The sequence below is a fragment of the Nuphar pumila genome, chromosome 6 (assembly GCF_984573655.1).
Source record: "Nuphar pumila chromosome 6, dmNupPumi1.hap1.1, whole genome shotgun sequence".
Classification (NCBI taxonomy): Eukaryota; Viridiplantae; Streptophyta; class Magnoliopsida; order Nymphaeales; family Nymphaeaceae; genus Nuphar; species Nuphar pumila.
Window position 1 is genome coordinate 132,817,323 of NC_143254.1, and position 17,709 is coordinate 132,835,031.

Below are 17,709 nucleotides of genomic sequence, written 5' to 3' on the forward strand. Positions count from 1 at the left end.
AAGGTAAATTGCACGAAATAAAAAGAAAACACGAAACTCAAATGTAAGATGCGCGAAAAGGGAAAGGTAAAAATACGTAAAATATGCGAAATATGAATGCGCGAAAATTGAATGTAAATGCAACAATGACATTACGTGCAGGTTTAAATGTTAAATGCACAAATAAGCAAATGCAAAATGAGATGCAATCAATAAAACACAGATTAGTTATGAATGCAATGCGTAAACGATAATGATAATGAAAGTGCAGGAATACAAAACTAACTAGAAATCACAGCGAATACTAAAACTCATAGAATAGGAAAATGTTAAAGACAAATTGTTGAAATAAAAAATGCAGATGCAACACGATGAAGATATGCAACAGAGAAATGCAACACGATGAATATAGTTCTTTGCAATAGAACATGCTGCAAAAATGCAACCTGATGAATATAGTTCTTTGCAACAGAACATGTTGCAGAAATGCAACCCAATGAATATAGTTCTCTGCAACATAACATGCTGCAGAAATGCAACCCGATGCAGATGGAATAGAATGTGAAGGTGAAACAGAAAAAATGCGATGAATGAAAACTAAAAACGAATATGCAGATGACACAACAAAATGCAAAGCAACAGAAAATAACAAAATGCAGATGCAACATAACACGCAGGGAAAATGTAGAATGATATTCTATGCACAGAAAATTCACAGATGAACACAGATGCACTGAAGTGATCAACGAATTGCATATATGCAGGTGACATGTGATGTAGGTGGAATAAAATGTGCAGGTTGTGGGTATCAGTGAAACTCAGGTCATATGAAATAGGGGAAAAAGATGTTGCAATGGAATGTGATGATCAAAAACACAATGTGATGTACAAATGCAGAGAAATTACAGAAGTGATGATGCGATAAACAATATGTGATGCAGAGTAAAAAAATAATGCAGAATAAAAAAATGATGCAGTTGATGCAATGCACAGATGCTGATGATGATGAAACAAAAACACATGATGCAGATGATAAAATCAAAACACGCAGATGAATGCAAATGCACAGATGAAATCACGATGCAAAAATGTGATGGGAAGATGATATGTAGATGAAATGATTAAACAAATGAACAAATAATGCACAGAACAAGAAATCAATGACAAATCGCAAAATGGAATTAAAATGCATACAGAAAAATGCAAGATCAAACACAAAATAGGTTACGGGTTTAAAAACAAAAGCGCAAACAAAGATCGGAATCAACTAACGCAAATGCAAGAAACATAATATCTTTTTTTCTTCGTTTTCTAAAAAAAAATGTTCATCAAAGAAACATGAAACCGTGAAATAAAAGGAGAAGAAAGAGGACTTACCACGATCAGCTGGAGGGGTTGAGAAGAAAACTAATCTCTCCCCGGCGTCGATGTCGCTCCATTGTAGAATACTCCCATCGACAAAAGAAGGGTTGAGAGAAAGAACGAGGAAGAAAAAGAAGGGAGAAGGGGGTCCGATGGAGAAGAAGGGTTGAGAAGAGAGGGGGATACATTTTTTCAAGGGAGGACAACTCCTCTCAAACCCCTACATAGGGTATTTAAAGAGGAGGGGTTTGGTTCTAACCCCCATCAATTTCTACAAATTTCAAAAAGGAGCTTAAAACAAAATATTTTCTAAAAAAAACTCAAAATCTATATTTTTTTATCTAAACTATTTAAACTTTCTAAACACAATAATGCGCCTTTATTTTTTTTAATCTAATTTGATTGAAAATATAAATCCTAAAGAAAAATACTACTAACTAATTTCTACACAACCTAATTCACAAAATTAACTTGCAATTTATGCTTTTTCTGAATTTTATCTTTTTTTGTGCATTTTCTCGAAACACTAAACTTGGAATTTTAATGCAATTTCTTATTGGATCATGCATGAGTTAAATGATTTAAATACGAAAATAAATGCATGATCAGATATTAATTTTCAAGTTTCAGAAATTAGAAGAAAGTGAATCTAAAACTATGGATGTGCCCTAGGGTTATCTGAGAAGTCTGTAACAGGTTGGGATGGTATATCTCATGTTCTGCAACTCTAGTACAAAATTTGTAATGCAACAATATCGATAGATTCGACATAAAGTAATATCGTACGGTCAGAACATCGAAAGCTTGGGCTTTTCGACAGAGGTGAATGACCAACCCTTGGGGTTTGGTCCTCACGTAGATCAAAGATGGAGGAGAAGAAGATGAGAGAGAGAGAGAAATGCCAAGAGAGGAGATGTCGAGAGAGAGAAAAGTCATTTCATAAATTCAATAATTCAAAAGAGAACCTAAGACATCTATTTATAGTGTTTGACTCGGGTTTGAGTCCAACTTCAAATCAAAATAGAAAATTCAAGTCAAATCCTTATATACCCGCTAACTGTCAAAACACAATACGTCATAACTGACAATCAGATTAAACTAGGAAGAATAATCCTCCTTAGCTAAATCTTAATTATTGTAATCTAATTATTAAAATCAACAATACATAAAATAGAAATATCCTATGTTGAACCCTAGTACCAAAAAATAGCTAGAGCGAGAAAATTTCATTCTTACATCAAATAGAAAGTAGGAGAGAAAGGTGAAAAGTCAACCCTCTCAAAATAGGAAAGTAGCCCCCCCCCCCCCCCTCTTTCTTTTCTTCTTGCTTCTTTCTTTCCTTCTCCTACCCAAGGGGTGCCCCACCCTAGGCCCCACTTGGCTTTCCTTTTTTTTTTTCCTCCCAAGTTGGTGCCTCCTTTGAGCCCTACTTGGTTTCCTTTCTTTCTCTTTCTAGCTAACCTTGTTGACTTTATAAATCCTTCTATTTATCTCTTTTCTTTTTTCTTTTATATTTCTTGATGTGCTAAGTGTCTTTATAGATTATAAAAGTTACTTTTTCATGTAGGGAGTTCTCTTAGTGTGCCATGTGTCTTTCTCATGAGAAATATTCCTCCACCTCTGGAGGAATGTTTTTTATCAAAAAGTGTATTTTTTTAAAAAAAACTTTCATAGATAAATTTTCTCTGGTTCCAAAGGGTTAAAAAATAATATCACTTTTCTTACATCTTTCCTACTTTCAAACGTGCCCTTAGTGAAAGCAAGCCGACTCATGAGTGGTTTGTCTAGTTTCTCCACCCTAACCATAGGTTAATTCATGTCAATTATAACATTTTGATATAACATCTAACTACATTGCATTGGGTCTATCTAACAGTAGCACACAAAATGGTTTTTCTTTCTTTTGCTAGTCCAAGGAAAAACTTGATTCTCATAGGCTGCAATCAAGATGGATATGAACCCATCTGGCCCTAGAGCAGGCCTCCATCGATAAAGACAGCCTCTATGCTCCTCAGCAGTACTCGGCTTTGCAGCAAAGGACACACACCCTGAATATCAAACTCGCAACGTTCTTCAACTTATATGCTTTTAAGCGGACTCAGCCAGGTGTGCAGAGTTCATGGGATTTAAAGTGGTTAAATTTTGAGATTATGGATTTGACAAACTTGAACTTGATCAAAAGGATTTTGACATGGTTACATCTGATCAGCTGTATGTTTAAAACTGGTAACAAGATGTCAAAGAATTAAGAATCTGCCCCAAGGGAGTTTGGCGTAGCGGGATCGGGCCGCGGCCGCTAGGCAGATGGTCTAGGTTCAAATCCCAAGGGTGTCAACCTTTATGCAAGCCAAAACGAGGTGATTCCATAAGGGCAAGGGGTTAAGCCCACAGAGTTTTACACTGCCAGGACATCGACCCTAAGTATGGCAGGCAGAGCCAGCGCTCGGTGTAAATATCAAAGAAAAAAAAGATGTGAAAGAATCGTTTGGCTAGGACTAAGTATGCTGAACCAACAAGAATGTGTTCAAGCCAATTCATAGGATATAGGCGTACTCATTAAGCTAGACTCAAATAATATTCATGGACAGCTTATGTCCACTCTAACCGGGTGCAAGTCAAGGTGATTGCTGGTGATAAGCTGACGCTGAGAACTTTTATAGGTTAAGACAAGGCACCCAGCTGCAGCCACGTGTGTATGGTGAGGGGTGATGAAGAAATTAACAAAGTGGAGGGTAATTTTGAGAAAAGTTGAAGAAATCCTTACAGGTGGCAACATAGAATTGCATTAACTTTTCCCAACGATTTCATCAATCATTTTACTCTCGTGTATGCGCTTAATTGACGACATGAAGGTCTTTATGGCTATAAATATGATGTTAACAGATTGGATTTATCCGATATCCGACCCAATTCCAGATGTGATTATCTGGATACTATTATGAAAATTGAATCCAATTTTCTTTCAAAAAGAAAATTGAATCCAATTTAGGATTTCATTATCGGAATCCGATTACACGTATTAATTTGGATTTGTTATTTGCCTCTCCATTCAAATCTGAATCTGAAGTCAAGTCTGATTAGCCAATATCCAGTTAATCGGATTTGATATGGGCTATATCTGACCTGAATCTAGACTGTTTACATCCTAGCTATAGAGCACAGATCTGAAGATGCCTAACCCAACTGCTTTCAGACATACTAATACCCCCATCCAATCCATTTGGAAATTCATTTCCATTGAGTATCTTGTTCCTCCGTTTTTTTTTTAGGATAATTCAAGAAAAAAAATTTCCTCATCACTGACCGCACATTGGCTAGCCTTAGATTGGTAGAACTCTTGAGGTCTCTTCTGCCCACCGAAGATGCCACCCGTGGGTTTCAAACTCGCGTCATCCTGTCAGCTTGTTGACATTCACAAGTCACCCCTACCAAATGAGTGAAGTCCTTGTGGGCTACATTTGTTCCTCTTTTGACCTCTCAGATATTTCAGATTTGACATGAAACAGGTGATCTATCAAGATAATGAATCTTTGATGTAGTAAGATCGTTGCCGCCCATTCAAGAGATCAACGGCTCCTCAGTGGAGCCGCTGATGATGATGATGTCATGTGAGCCAATCAGCCTAGAGTCCTCTTGTTTGCGTAATGCAATGTGGCAAAAGGAAGGACGACGGTGATCTCAAAACTACTTTATCTCAATCAAAATTCCTAACCTAAGTGATCCATTAGTTATGCAATTTTGAGAGGAGAAGATGAACGACATCCAAATCACCATGGATGGAAATGCCAATTATTTGGCTTGGCCAAGAAGGGGCTATCATAAAATTTGCTTTGAGTTATGTTCAGTGTTCATTATAATGTTGAACGGACCAACGGGAGCTCCATTTGTTTGGTAGGAGCTGTTGGTGCACGTTACCTTGTGTTGGGACGTTGCAAGTTCAAATCCCAATGGTATGTTGTATAACTGGCAGGGTCAGACTAAACCCAGCTTGCCTATAAAAAAAAACATGAATGGCGTCCAAGGAACTTACATCAAATCACAAACTACACCAAAGTTCTCTTTTTTTATTAGTTTGCATTCAAAAATAAAATTTTGAAGAGCTAAAAGATAAGACCCCACCAGAAAGGGCAGTTATTGACCGATGCAATACACCCCTTGGAACATGTTTTTCTGACGCGTAGATCAGACTTGAAAAATCAATGGCTTAAAAATGAAGGATCTAAGAATTGATTCTCACTGTTTTGACCATGCTGAACACATTTACAGGGTGGGATTTGGTCAATACAGCCTGCCCCTATGAGCAAAGCCTTTTTTGGCAAATTCGAATCTTTGAACTAGGGAGCTTGAAACCCCAGGTGTAGCCAATATTTTTCAGATTAAGGGGTCTTGTCTAAAATGTTTAACTAAGGGCGTTTTTGAAAATGTCATACTTTGAAAACCCAAGTTCATCATCAATGTATTGAGGAACGACAAAGTATATAATTAGATGCAACTCTGCCCATAAATTAAGTGAATGAATACATAGTTGAACTAATGATCTGAAGAAAAATTGCTGAATCCAAAAATGAAAAAATTGGTCAAATTTATATTTTATTATACATTTCCCCTCATCCAAAATTATTCGATTACATATACAAACGTATTGTTGACTAATGATCTGAAGAAAACTTGGAATACATTGGGCTAATTTACAGGAGAAAATAATTCCTGAACAAATACAAAGGTCTCCCATATGTTTCTTCATTTAGTTTTACAAGGTAAGGTTTTCTTGGACCATTATAAAGGTCCCCAATATGTTCCCTCCACAATCGGGGAACGTTGCACAGCCAGCAAGTGCTTTCACCTTGCCTCTCGAATCGACCTCAATTGGGTATTTCAAAAGATGCCCTCTCATCTCTGTCACCTCGTCAGCTGCAAATTGTTTCCAGTTCAACTCCCCTAAATGGTTGATCCTTCTGATACATTCCAGACTCTCTGGATGTCTAAAACACTCTTCCAATACTCCAAGGTGCTCTGCCCAGAGGGACATACGGTAGCCATAGATCTACAAAAAGAAGACATTTACTGCAGCCCTTAAATGTAAAAAAATAGCATTCAGTAACCTGTAGCTCAATGTACAAGAAAACACAGCATTACATGATAGCTGAGAATTGAGTGTGCGCACACACTGTTGTGCAAGCAAAACATGTCATTACTTGATAGCAGAGTGTGTGTGTGGGCATGCACACACACACACACACACACATGGTATCTCAAGTATGAATTTAAGGTTGGTATCATGGGACCATAATTGAAATAATTTTGCACAATAAATTCCTTGAGATTCATCAAATTACAAGGCATCTCATGCATGAAATAAAGGTTGGTAGTGGGATCAAACATAGTTGATAGCATTTGCACAATAAGTTCATTTCGATTCATCAAAATAGTTCAAGCTTATTAGAATTGAGATTATTTTACAATATGAATCTTTTGGTGTTAGTATCTCCGGTGCCATAAACATGAAGTGAGAACATGAGAGAAATTTTGGTACACATAAAATTAGTCCATGACGTGCTATAGCTGTGAAAGCACGTTAATAAGAAAATCACACATGGGAACATATGATCACATTAGATTAGATACATAAAGAAGATATTGGAAGGAAAACAAGGGACCTTAACAATTAAGATGTGTTAAAGATGAAAATCAAAAGATTATAGTGAAAAGTGATGATCTCAAATAAAATGTGTATTTATCCTGACATGGTAAACGAAGAATGATAGAATGAAATAGACCGACAACAAGAGCTCAATCAAGAGACAACCATAAAATAAGTTTGGAAGTTGAAATTGTTACAAAAATATGATAAAAAAGCATGACACTTGGCTACAATCATGCTCATTAAGAAGTAGCTTCAATGGGCAAGACAAAATGCAAAATCATGTTTTCTGTAAGTTATTGGATATATGAAAGATGCCTAAAGACTGGAGAAAAAAGGTTTAGCTGACGTATTAGAAAAGAAATGGAACAATCTGCAATTACATCAACCTTAATGTATTAGCATTATGAGCCAAATATTAAGCTTTGATAAAAAGTGCCGGACTAGCATTTAAGAAGAGAAATAAATTTTTCTTTGAAAAAAAAAACAAAAACAGAAACAAAAGAAGAGAACCAAATTTGTGTAAGCTGAGATAGCACCATCCCAGAAAGGAGAAAAATATAGGCCAATTTCTTAGCAAGGACAACTTATCTAAAAATTTAGACAGTATGAATAACTTGCATGCAATTTTTTTGTTCAAACTAAAAATAAAACTTAAAAGGCAACTTATCTAGTCAATCCTAAGGAGGAACATACATCAAATGTCTCCTAAAATTACTCAGGATATGTATGTCAAGATAAGAACTATAACTACATCAAGAGAGAGGTGTGTATTGCCAACTAAGAATAGATTACATCAAAGACATGCTTCAAACCAAGGTTGCCAGACTAGGAAGCGGATGCGGGAAACGATACGGGAAGCGAAAACGAGAAGTAATGCATTTAAAAATGTATAGGAAGCGGGAAGCGATAAATAAATAAAAAAGCAATATAAGAATTGAATGAGAATCGAAATGGAATGCAAATAAAAACTAAAATAAAAGTGATTATTCTTAAATTTCATGATTTTTTTGTGTGAAAAATAAATTTTTAACAAAATCTAAAAATGATCACTGCCAATTTAGAGAAAGCACATGGAAGTGAGTGAGAAGCGTGAGAAGAAACACATAAAAAGTAGAGTAAGAGAACATATAAGAAGAATAGATGAAGCGTGTGGAAAGCATAGGAGAAGCATGGGAAAATCGAGATTCTCATCGTGTTCGGAAGGTGGCTTCCCACTTATCTAAGAAGCTTCTGGTAACTTTGCTTCAAACCCTACTTACATTAGTTTTAGATGAAGTAATGCCATCTATATAAGTCCAGGTGAGTATTTCTCTTGTACAAGATAATGTCAGCAATATCATGGAGGATGCACACAGTAAATTTGAATAAAGTCAAGTCTCAAAGTAGAAAGATAAGTACAATATAAATGGGACAAACAGATTGCAAGCTCAATTTTACCTGCCCACGTGGATTAGAAGATTTTCTTGCCAATGTATGCTGAGGTTGATAAGCACCCATTGCAATCTCTGAGTCCCTTGTCCCATCCATAGAGCGCTGGTTGATATTTGCTGACCCCAAGATTACATACTCATCATCTACTATCATTCCTTTGGAATGGACATAGATCATGAAGCGACGGTTCTTCTGAGAAAGTGCCTAAAATGTTGAATAAAATACATTAACCAACTAATAGTGACATAAGATGAAAATAATTTGCAACTTAAAGTGTTGCACATGACACAACAATGTTAAATTAAATAACAATGGTGTCAATAAAAAATCGGGAAACTTTGGCTTTTGACATTGAGATAAATTAAAAAATCTTGAAAAAGAAACAATCTAACACTGAATGAGGTAGCAGTTTATACTAAGGAGGACTAAGATTACTTGAGGAGAGTTTTCTGGAGCTGCAGTTGGATATGATACAACGTTCCCATCTGCTACCTCACGGTTCCCAAGGCAGAAGAAGGTCAAATAATCTTGTGGGTGGTATGTCTTCTCAAGGCCAACTTCTTCAAGAGCTTTGTAAACTGTCTCATACATCATTTGCATTGTTTTGTTCTGTATACATGAACAGAAATGACAGAAAACAGTGCTATCTTAGCAACAAAATATAATAAAAATATTTCTAATTATAATAGACAATAAGATATTATGTAGACTGGTTAAATCTACCAAAGCAATCTAGACCTCATTTAATGATAGAACCTATGTTGCTTGGACACTGACACAGGAGGTGGTGTCAGACACAGTGAGTTCTGAAAAACTAGAAGCGTGAACACGGCTAATATTTATATTTATATATATATAGAGAGAGAAGTAATTAAGTAAAAAATAAAACAACTATTTCAAAAAAAATGAGGGAGACATCCTCGGTTCTCTCTCCCTTGCATGTGGCACCACACAATTTAATAAATATCAAAATTGTGAAAGAGGCGAGTTAGTTCTTAAATGGGGCTTAGCAGGGCTCGGTTGAGTGGGGCTCGACGGTAGTAACAATGAGAGAGAAAGTCTTTGTACCAACTAGCTTGACCCTTTCATCTTTGAGAGAGAGAGAGAGACCTTTCTGTAGGGCATGCCGACAAAATTTGAGATGCAAAAAGTTTAAGGAGAGAAAATAGGGTTTAAACAAGATTGGCACAAAGTGTTTGTCATTAAGCACTTCGTATCTAACCCATTCAAAAGTGTAGGACACACGACACTAAGTGTTCATTTTTTGTTGGACACTTCTATGTTAAAGAAAGAAGTGTATGAAGTGACTAGGAGTGTCAGTGCCCAAGTGTCCAAGTGTCAAGGCGACACGTTGGCTCTCCAGAAGTGTCAAGGTAACATAGGACAGGGGAGAGCTCTGTACCATATAACATTTCCACAGAATAAATCAGTATATACTCTTCAAAGTAGTATCAAAATAATCATATAATAAACTTGCCTAAAATGGGTGGAGTCGAGTCAGTGTAAAATGTACAGATGCAGATGACTGCAGAATAGGCTGCCAAAGTCATAGTTGGCAAACCTGGCGACTCAGATCAGACCCGACTGGGTCATTGATTCAGGTTACCGATCCTAATGCCGATTATAATTTTTTATCATGTATCTTATGATTTTAATGCACAATTCTTATATAAAGTCACTTGTTATGAAGAATCTAATATTGTTCAATGAAAAAAGTTAATAATCACGTATAATTATATGTTTTTGTAACTTAATTATTGGCACATTAACTTGAAGTTTAGTTATTTTCATGTCTTATTCATGTGCTTACACTATAAAATATAGAGTCCTGACTCGTCCGAGTCACTGAGTCAACCCGCTGACTCACGAGTCAAGGATTGGGCGATCCGAGCCCGAGCCACGAGTTTGCCAACTATGGCCAAAGTAGTAACTGAGCAGAACCCAACAGAGTCCAGACACAGTTTCTGGTGCTATGCCAGGCCTGGTTCCAGTTCGAATACGCAGGACAGTCCAGGTCTAGATTCAGAAGCAAGAGCCAGACCCGGTAAATATTTTTGCTAGAAGTATTTTACACAGAAATCCCGGTCCATCACAGTAAAATTCTCTGTTTTAAAATATTTTGTATGAAAAAGCTCCAGATCCTATTTGCATCTCAGGCCAGACTCAAGTTATAAACTTACAAACCAAATCTGAGACCATCAACTACTTGGATCTCGTGGGTATGACTGATTACATAATCAGGCCTAACTTAGTAGGTGCAGATCCTAATACTGTTGAATTGGTTGGTAAGAACAAGAAACTGACCAGTTGACAGGCCCAGTGCAGAATAATTTTGGAATACAGCTTGGCTTCATACATGTGTCATGAATTACATTCCTCAACTAATGCAGGATGTAGAAAAGCAGAAACCCTCACTAGGATTACGGTATGATGAAATTCCTACCCCTTTCAGCCCTGGGTTTGGTTAAAGCAACAAACTTCAAACAACCTTCTCTGGCTGGACACTCACTGGAGGAGCCTTATATATTAATGCAGATCATGTTACATGTTAATTTTGGCCTACATTCAAATCAACTCAAATGGCTGACCACTATTAGTCACTACATTTCTAAACTTTGTGGTACAGTTTCAGACGCATTATCATGCACCCTTCCATTGCTTATCTATCCCTCACTTGATACTCTCCATAAGGAAGAAAGTCAAAATATTTTGGCTACTGGTGATATGATGGTAGAAGCTAAAAACAAATTTTATCAACCAAGGACACCAATTTGTTGATTGAAGCACAGCTCATTTGCTAAATTTACAACCAATCCCAGACAGTGAAAAGAACTTAAAATGCCTTCTGCAATCACCCGCACACACACACACACACATGGAGGAGTATAGAATCTAGAGGATGTCTTGCCTGATAGGAAGTATAAAAACCCTTCATTCTAATTTTTACTCATTGATTTGCACATCATTGAGTCATTAAGATGAGGTATGTCTATCTCTATCTCATGCTAAGCTGGAAAATTCAGCTATATATGTTAAAATATGTTATATATATAGACTATGACACACACATATATTTTACATATATATGTATGTGTCATAATCTGTTAGAAAATAATACATATATGTATATTTTAATTCTGTAATTTTTCTTTTTTATTTTTTATGTAATCTGTCATCAGCTAATGACAGACTGTGCAGCTAATGACAGACTATGTGTTACACAGTTTGTCAGCTAATGATAGACTGTGTGCACAGTCTGTCAATAGCTGACAGACTGTGCGCACAGCTAATTACAGACTGTGTGTTGCACAGTCTCTGTCTACTAAAGAGACGTTGGGACTGTACAACGACTCCCTCTCTTTCACCCCTCTATAAATAAGAGCCTCCCAGCCCATTGTATTATTATTCAATAAGGGTTTTTATTCTCTTGTGCTTGTTAATAAAATAGTGCATTTTATGCACTTTCTTGCTTTTGTGGTGTGTAACATTTGAGTGCAACTTTGTGCTAGCCTGTGTTTGAAATATCAAGTTATTGTTTGTAAGGCTCTTTACATGGTATCAGAGCTATGTGTATGATCAACGGTGCATCGGTGGGCTGCCTCGTAAATCGTGCTTATTCTATTTCGTGGTGGTGATTTCTTTTCCTCCTTTAATTCACCATGGGTGAATCTTTTCCACACAATACAAGCAATTCCAACTTTATTCCGCCGTTCAAACTTGAAGAAAGCAACTATAATATTTAGGCGGGACACTTGGAGACATTCATCAAAGGTCAAAGTTTGTGAGGATTCGTAAAAGGTACTATTCTTAGACCCACTCCCAAAATTTCATTAGATGAAAATGAAGTTGAGACTAGTCTTGAAGAAAGAAACAAAGCCATGGAAGAATACTACAAGAAATTAGATGAATGGAAAATAAGAAATGCAAAAATTCTTTCATGGATGCTAAGTGGAGTTGAGACAAAAATCGCCTCAAATCTATTATGTTACAAAAAGGCAAATGAAGCGTGGGAATATCTTAAAGGTATGTTTACCGAAAAAGATATGGCTCGCAAGTATTATCTTCAAGAAAATGTTAGAAATATCAAACAAGGAGATAAAAATGTAAGAGATTACTTTATGGAGTTATCTTCAATTTGGACCCAACTTACCCAATTTGAACCCAAATGAGAAGGTAAGTGTATAGAAATGCGAAGAGTTCAAGTTGAAGAAGATAGACTCTTTGCCTTCCTCTATGGTTTGAGACCCGAATTTGAACAAACAAAGGCCTCATTGCTATTATGTTCAACACCCCCTCCTATTCATGAGATTCTCACTAAACTTAGTGGAGAAGAAACTAGGCTAAACATGAGTAAAAATGTTAGTGTTCTTGCTACTTCTAACAATGGTCAAGAAGAGGATTGCGCTCTTGCAGCATCAAAATCAGGATATTATATTAAGTCATATAAACCACCCCACTTCAATAGGAATAAAGGTGAATAAAAAATCATTTGCCACAACTGTAATGAGCTCTGTCACATTAAGCCTCAATGTCCTAAATACAAATATAGGCCTCAAGAAAAACGTGTTGCCGATGCACCATCAAAACAAGATGAAGATACTTTAAATCTCAAGGACCTCACCAAATCATTATCTCAACTGACGGAGGCATTACAACTATTGCTTAAAGGATCTACGTCAGGAGCGGCCATTGCATCATCTTCTACTCCTGGTATGTGCTCTTGGCTTCTAGATTCAGGAGCTTCTTTTCATATGACTCTACATAAGTCTATATTATCTGAATGTCAATCTAATTCAAATACATCATTTGTTTTCACTGCTGATGGTACTGCTTTAGAAATAGAAGGTGTTTGAACTTTTAAAAATAATAGCAAATTTTATATTTCAAAAATAAGATTTATACCAAAACTATATCTTAACCTACTTTCAGTTTCGCAAATCTCGACTCATGGATGTGATGTCATTTTCTTATCGAATAAATGTTGGGTGCAGGATCGCCAGTCCGAAAAATTGATTGGGGAAGGTTCTAGGCAAGAAGATCTCTATTATATGAATTTTCTTTGTATTCCAAAGGAATCATTTTGTAACATTGCCCAAACAAAAGATATACGGACTTGGCATCATAGACTTGGGCATCCAAATATAAAGAAATTAAATTTTGTACCAGTTATCAAAAATATTTGTAAGAAAAATTTTGAATGTAAAGAATGTTTACTTGGTAAAATGGCAGCCTTGCCTTATGGTCAAAGAACTTTTTGTTCTTCAATGCCTTTTGAATTAGTTCATTCAGATGTGTGGGGTCCAGCACCCGTAGCTTCTAAAGGAGGATTCTCCTACTATGTTGTGTTTATTGATGATTTCACTAGATGTTGATGGATTTACTTTCTTAAGTTTAAATCCGATGTATTTAAAATCTTCAAAACATTCCATAACATGATTAAAAATCAATTTGAAAGTAAACTCAAAATCCTCAGAACTGACTCTGGAAGAGAATATTTGTCAAATGAATTTAAACAATTTTTAGAAAATGAAGAAATCCTACATCAAAGATCGTGTCCTAGAACTCCACAACAAAACAGAATTTCAGAAAGAAAACACAGGCACATTATGGAAACTACAAGGACTCTTCTTATTGCTAAAAATGTTTCAAAAAATCTTTGGGCAGAAGTTGCATTAACTTCAGTATATCTTATAAACAGGATGCCTTCAAAAACATTGTCCAGTGAAATTCCCTTTGAAAATTTATTTAAATATCAATTTGACTATCAAAGACTGAGAATCTTTGGTTGCAAATGTTATGTTTTAAGTGATAAAGGAGATAAATTGTCCTCTAAGGCTATTCCCTATGCATTCATTGGCTATTCAGAACACAAAATGGATTCAAATGTTATGATATAAAAAATGATAAACTTCTCGTATCATGGAATGTCAATTTTGTTGAAAATGAAAGTGAATTTGAAGAATGTAATGAGATATTGCGGAAATATAAAGAGTGCATACAAGCACATACAACAATGAATAAAAGAGAAAATATCACAAGTCCACGAAGGGACAATACAAGCACAAGCCTTTAAGAAGGCAACAATACACAAAGCCTCTTATTGAAAAGAGAGAGAAGCTCTCCAAGATGAGAATATACAAGGGGATCACCCCTATTTATACAAGAGGAAGAGGAGGAAAAAGGAGGACCAAAGGGCCTCAAAAGGAAAGCCAAAAGGGGGCTCCCATAGAGTCGTTGGGAGCCCCCAACGGTCACATTTGTGACCGTTGGGGGCTCCAACGACTTCTATGTTGGAGCCCCTTTAGGTCCTCAAAAAGAATAAAAAAGAAATGAAAAAAATAAAAAATAAAAATTACATTTATTCAAAAAAGAAAAAATAGTTGTTTTCTAAAACAACTGTGAAATTACAAAAATACCCCTATCGGGTATTGATGTAATATACAGAATATATATATATATATATATATATATATATATATATATATATATATATATATATATATAATAGGTACATTTTAACACCCCCCTCAAACTTTACGGGGGAATGACGGAAAGTTTGCCGAGAAGAAACATGAAGCGAGGAGCCGGAAGAGCTTTAGTGAAAAAGTCTGCCAACTGATATTCTGAAGTGACATATGGCAGAGCAATAGTTCCTCGTAAAAATTCGTCACGAACATAGTGGCAATCCATTTCGATATGTTTCGTACGTTCATGAAAAGTATGATTGCTCGCAATATAGATGGCACTCTTATTGTCGCAACACAGCTTTGAGGCTTCAGTAATATCAACTCCCATATCTTTAAGCAAACTGCGAAGCCATACAAGTTCCATTGTTGTGGTTGTCATTGCCCGGTACTCAGCTTCAGTAGATGATAGTGAAACTTTCTGCTGCTTCTTGCATCGCCAGGCATTCAATGAGTCCCCTAAAAAGACACAAAAACCAGTAGTTGAGACTCTATCATTGGGATTACCTCCCCAATCTGCATCAGTATAAGCAAGAAGATTCAAAGGGGAAGAGGAGGATAGAAATAGCCCTTTATTGATGGTATTCCGAATGTAGCGGATGATTCGGAGAACCGCACTCATATGCACGGTTGTAGGAGCATGCTGAAATTGACTGACTGAGTGAACCGCATGAGTGATATCTGGTCTGGTGATGGTTAAATATGTAAGAGACCCAATGAGTTGTCTGTACGGTGTAGGATCTTCCAGAAGAACCCCATCCTCTAACCGCAAATTGGCATTAATAACCTCGGGAGTCTCTACCTTCTTATCATCAGAAATCCCAGACTTAGAACATATATCTGCAGCAAGCTTCATCTGTGACAAAATATATCCTCTAGGAGAATATGCAACCTCAATTCCAAGAAAATATCTGAGAAAACCTAAATCAGACATATCAAAATTATCTTTTAACATATTTTTAACATTAATAATACTACTTTGATCATTTCCAGTGATAATCATATCATCAACATAAAGCAACAAAATTACGATACTAGAACCTGCATTTTTAACAAAAAGAGCAGTGTCAGTATAACAAGAATGAAATCCTAATTTTATCATGATATCACTAAAACGATCATACCAAGCCTTAGGGGCTTGTTTAAGACCATATAATGCCTTTAAAAGCCGAAGTGTTTGACCTTGCTTAATATTTATTCCGGGTGGTGGATCCATATAAACTTCTTCACTTAAACTTCCATTTAAAAAAGCATTTTTTACGTCAAGTTGATAAATAGGCCATTTTTTGGTTGATGCGACAGCTATTAAGGTTCTGACACTTGTCATACGAGCTACGGGGGCAAATGTTTCTTCGTAATCAATACCATATTCTTGGGAGTATCCCTTAGCAACCAATCTGGCTTTATATCGTTCTAAAGAACCATCGCTTTTAGTTTTAACTTTGAAGACCCAACGACAACCAATAGGTTTTTTGTGTGAGGGTAGATCAACTACTTCCCAGGTATTGGCCTTTTTTAAAGCATTTAGTTCAACTTGCATTGCTTCAACCCAATGAGGTATAGATTTAGCTTGATTATAGTGAGCTGGTTCAAAATAAGAGTGTAGAGTTATCAAACATGCCCGATAGTTGGGAGTTAAAGAGTCATAGGAGACAAACCTATTTGGGGGTATTGATATTCTAGAAGAATGCCTAACTTGTGGTTCCTCAATGGATTCGGAAATTTGAGAGTATTTTTCGAGGGCACTAATAGGTTTTTCTTGATTTCTTCTTGAGTAAACATTTATATTGGCATCGCTATCATGAACATTTGTATTTGAATTACTATCATTTGAGAGTGTTATGTCAAGAGGGGATACCTCGTGAGTGTCATCTATGTTTTCAAGAGAATCTTCTTGTATGTCATCAATAAGATCATATAAGAATATATAATTGATTTCATTTGTCTCTTCTATTTTATCAAAACCGTTTTCTTCTTCAAGAAATGTTACATCTTTTGAAACATATAGTTTATCATTCTTAAAATCATAACATCTATACCCTTTTTTATTTTCACCATATCCAAAAAATACACATTCAATTGCTTTTGGAGATAACTTATCCCTTTTATGTAGTAGGACAAAACATTTGCAACCAAAAATACGAAGTCGATTAAAATCGGGTGAAAACTTAAAGAGTTTCTCATAGGGAGAAGCATTTTTTAACTTAGAAGAGGGCATTCTATTGATTAGATAGGTTGAGGTAAGAACGGCTTCCGCCCAAAAATTTTTTGGAATATTTCTAGACACAAGTAATGTTCTAGCGGTTTCTATAATGTGCCTATGTTTCCCTTCCGCTAGGCCATTTTGTTGAGGAGTCCTAGGACATGACTTTTGATGACAAATGTCATTTTGGTTTAAATAGTTTTGGAATTCGTGAGATAAGTATTCACCACCGGAATCGGATCTTAAAATAGATATGTTACTTTGAAATTGATTTTGAACCTTTTTATGAAAATCTTTAAAGAAAGTAAATACTTCCGACTTATGACTAAGGAAATAAATCCAAACATACCGAGTAAAGTCATCAATAAACGTAACATAATATGAATAGCCCCCTTTAGACATAACCGGAGAAGGACCCCAAACATCCGAATGCACCAATTCAAAAGGCCTTGATGAGAAAAAAGATCTAGTTGGAAAAGGAAGACTTCATTTTTCCAAAAATGCAATCTTTGCAATTAATTTCTTTTTCCTTACAAAATTTGTTTCCAAAAGGAAAGAGATACATTTTGGAATAACTTGGATGACCAAGTCTTTTATGCCAAGTTTCCATATTTTTTTCTTGGACA

General features: G+C 35.9%; 1 protein-coding gene across 1 annotated transcript in view; it reads right to left on the bottom strand.

The window, feature by feature from the left end:
* Nucleotides 1–5,914: 5,914 nt before the first annotated feature.
* LOC149836309 (phospholipase D gamma 1-like) overlaps nt 5,915–17,709 on the bottom strand; it is a 55,192-nt gene continuing 43,397 nt past the window's right edge. Inside the window, exons 8-10 of the mRNA XM_090009126.1 lie at nt 8,852–9,025; nt 8,423–8,620; nt 5,915–6,385 (exon numbers count right to left, since the gene is read on the bottom strand). Of these exons, the coding sequence (XP_089865252.1) occupies nt 6,092–6,385; nt 8,423–8,620; nt 8,852–9,025 (666 nt within the window). The 3' untranslated portion in view covers nt 5,915–6,091. The remainder of the gene's footprint in view (nt 6,386–8,422; nt 8,621–8,851; nt 9,026–17,709) is intronic.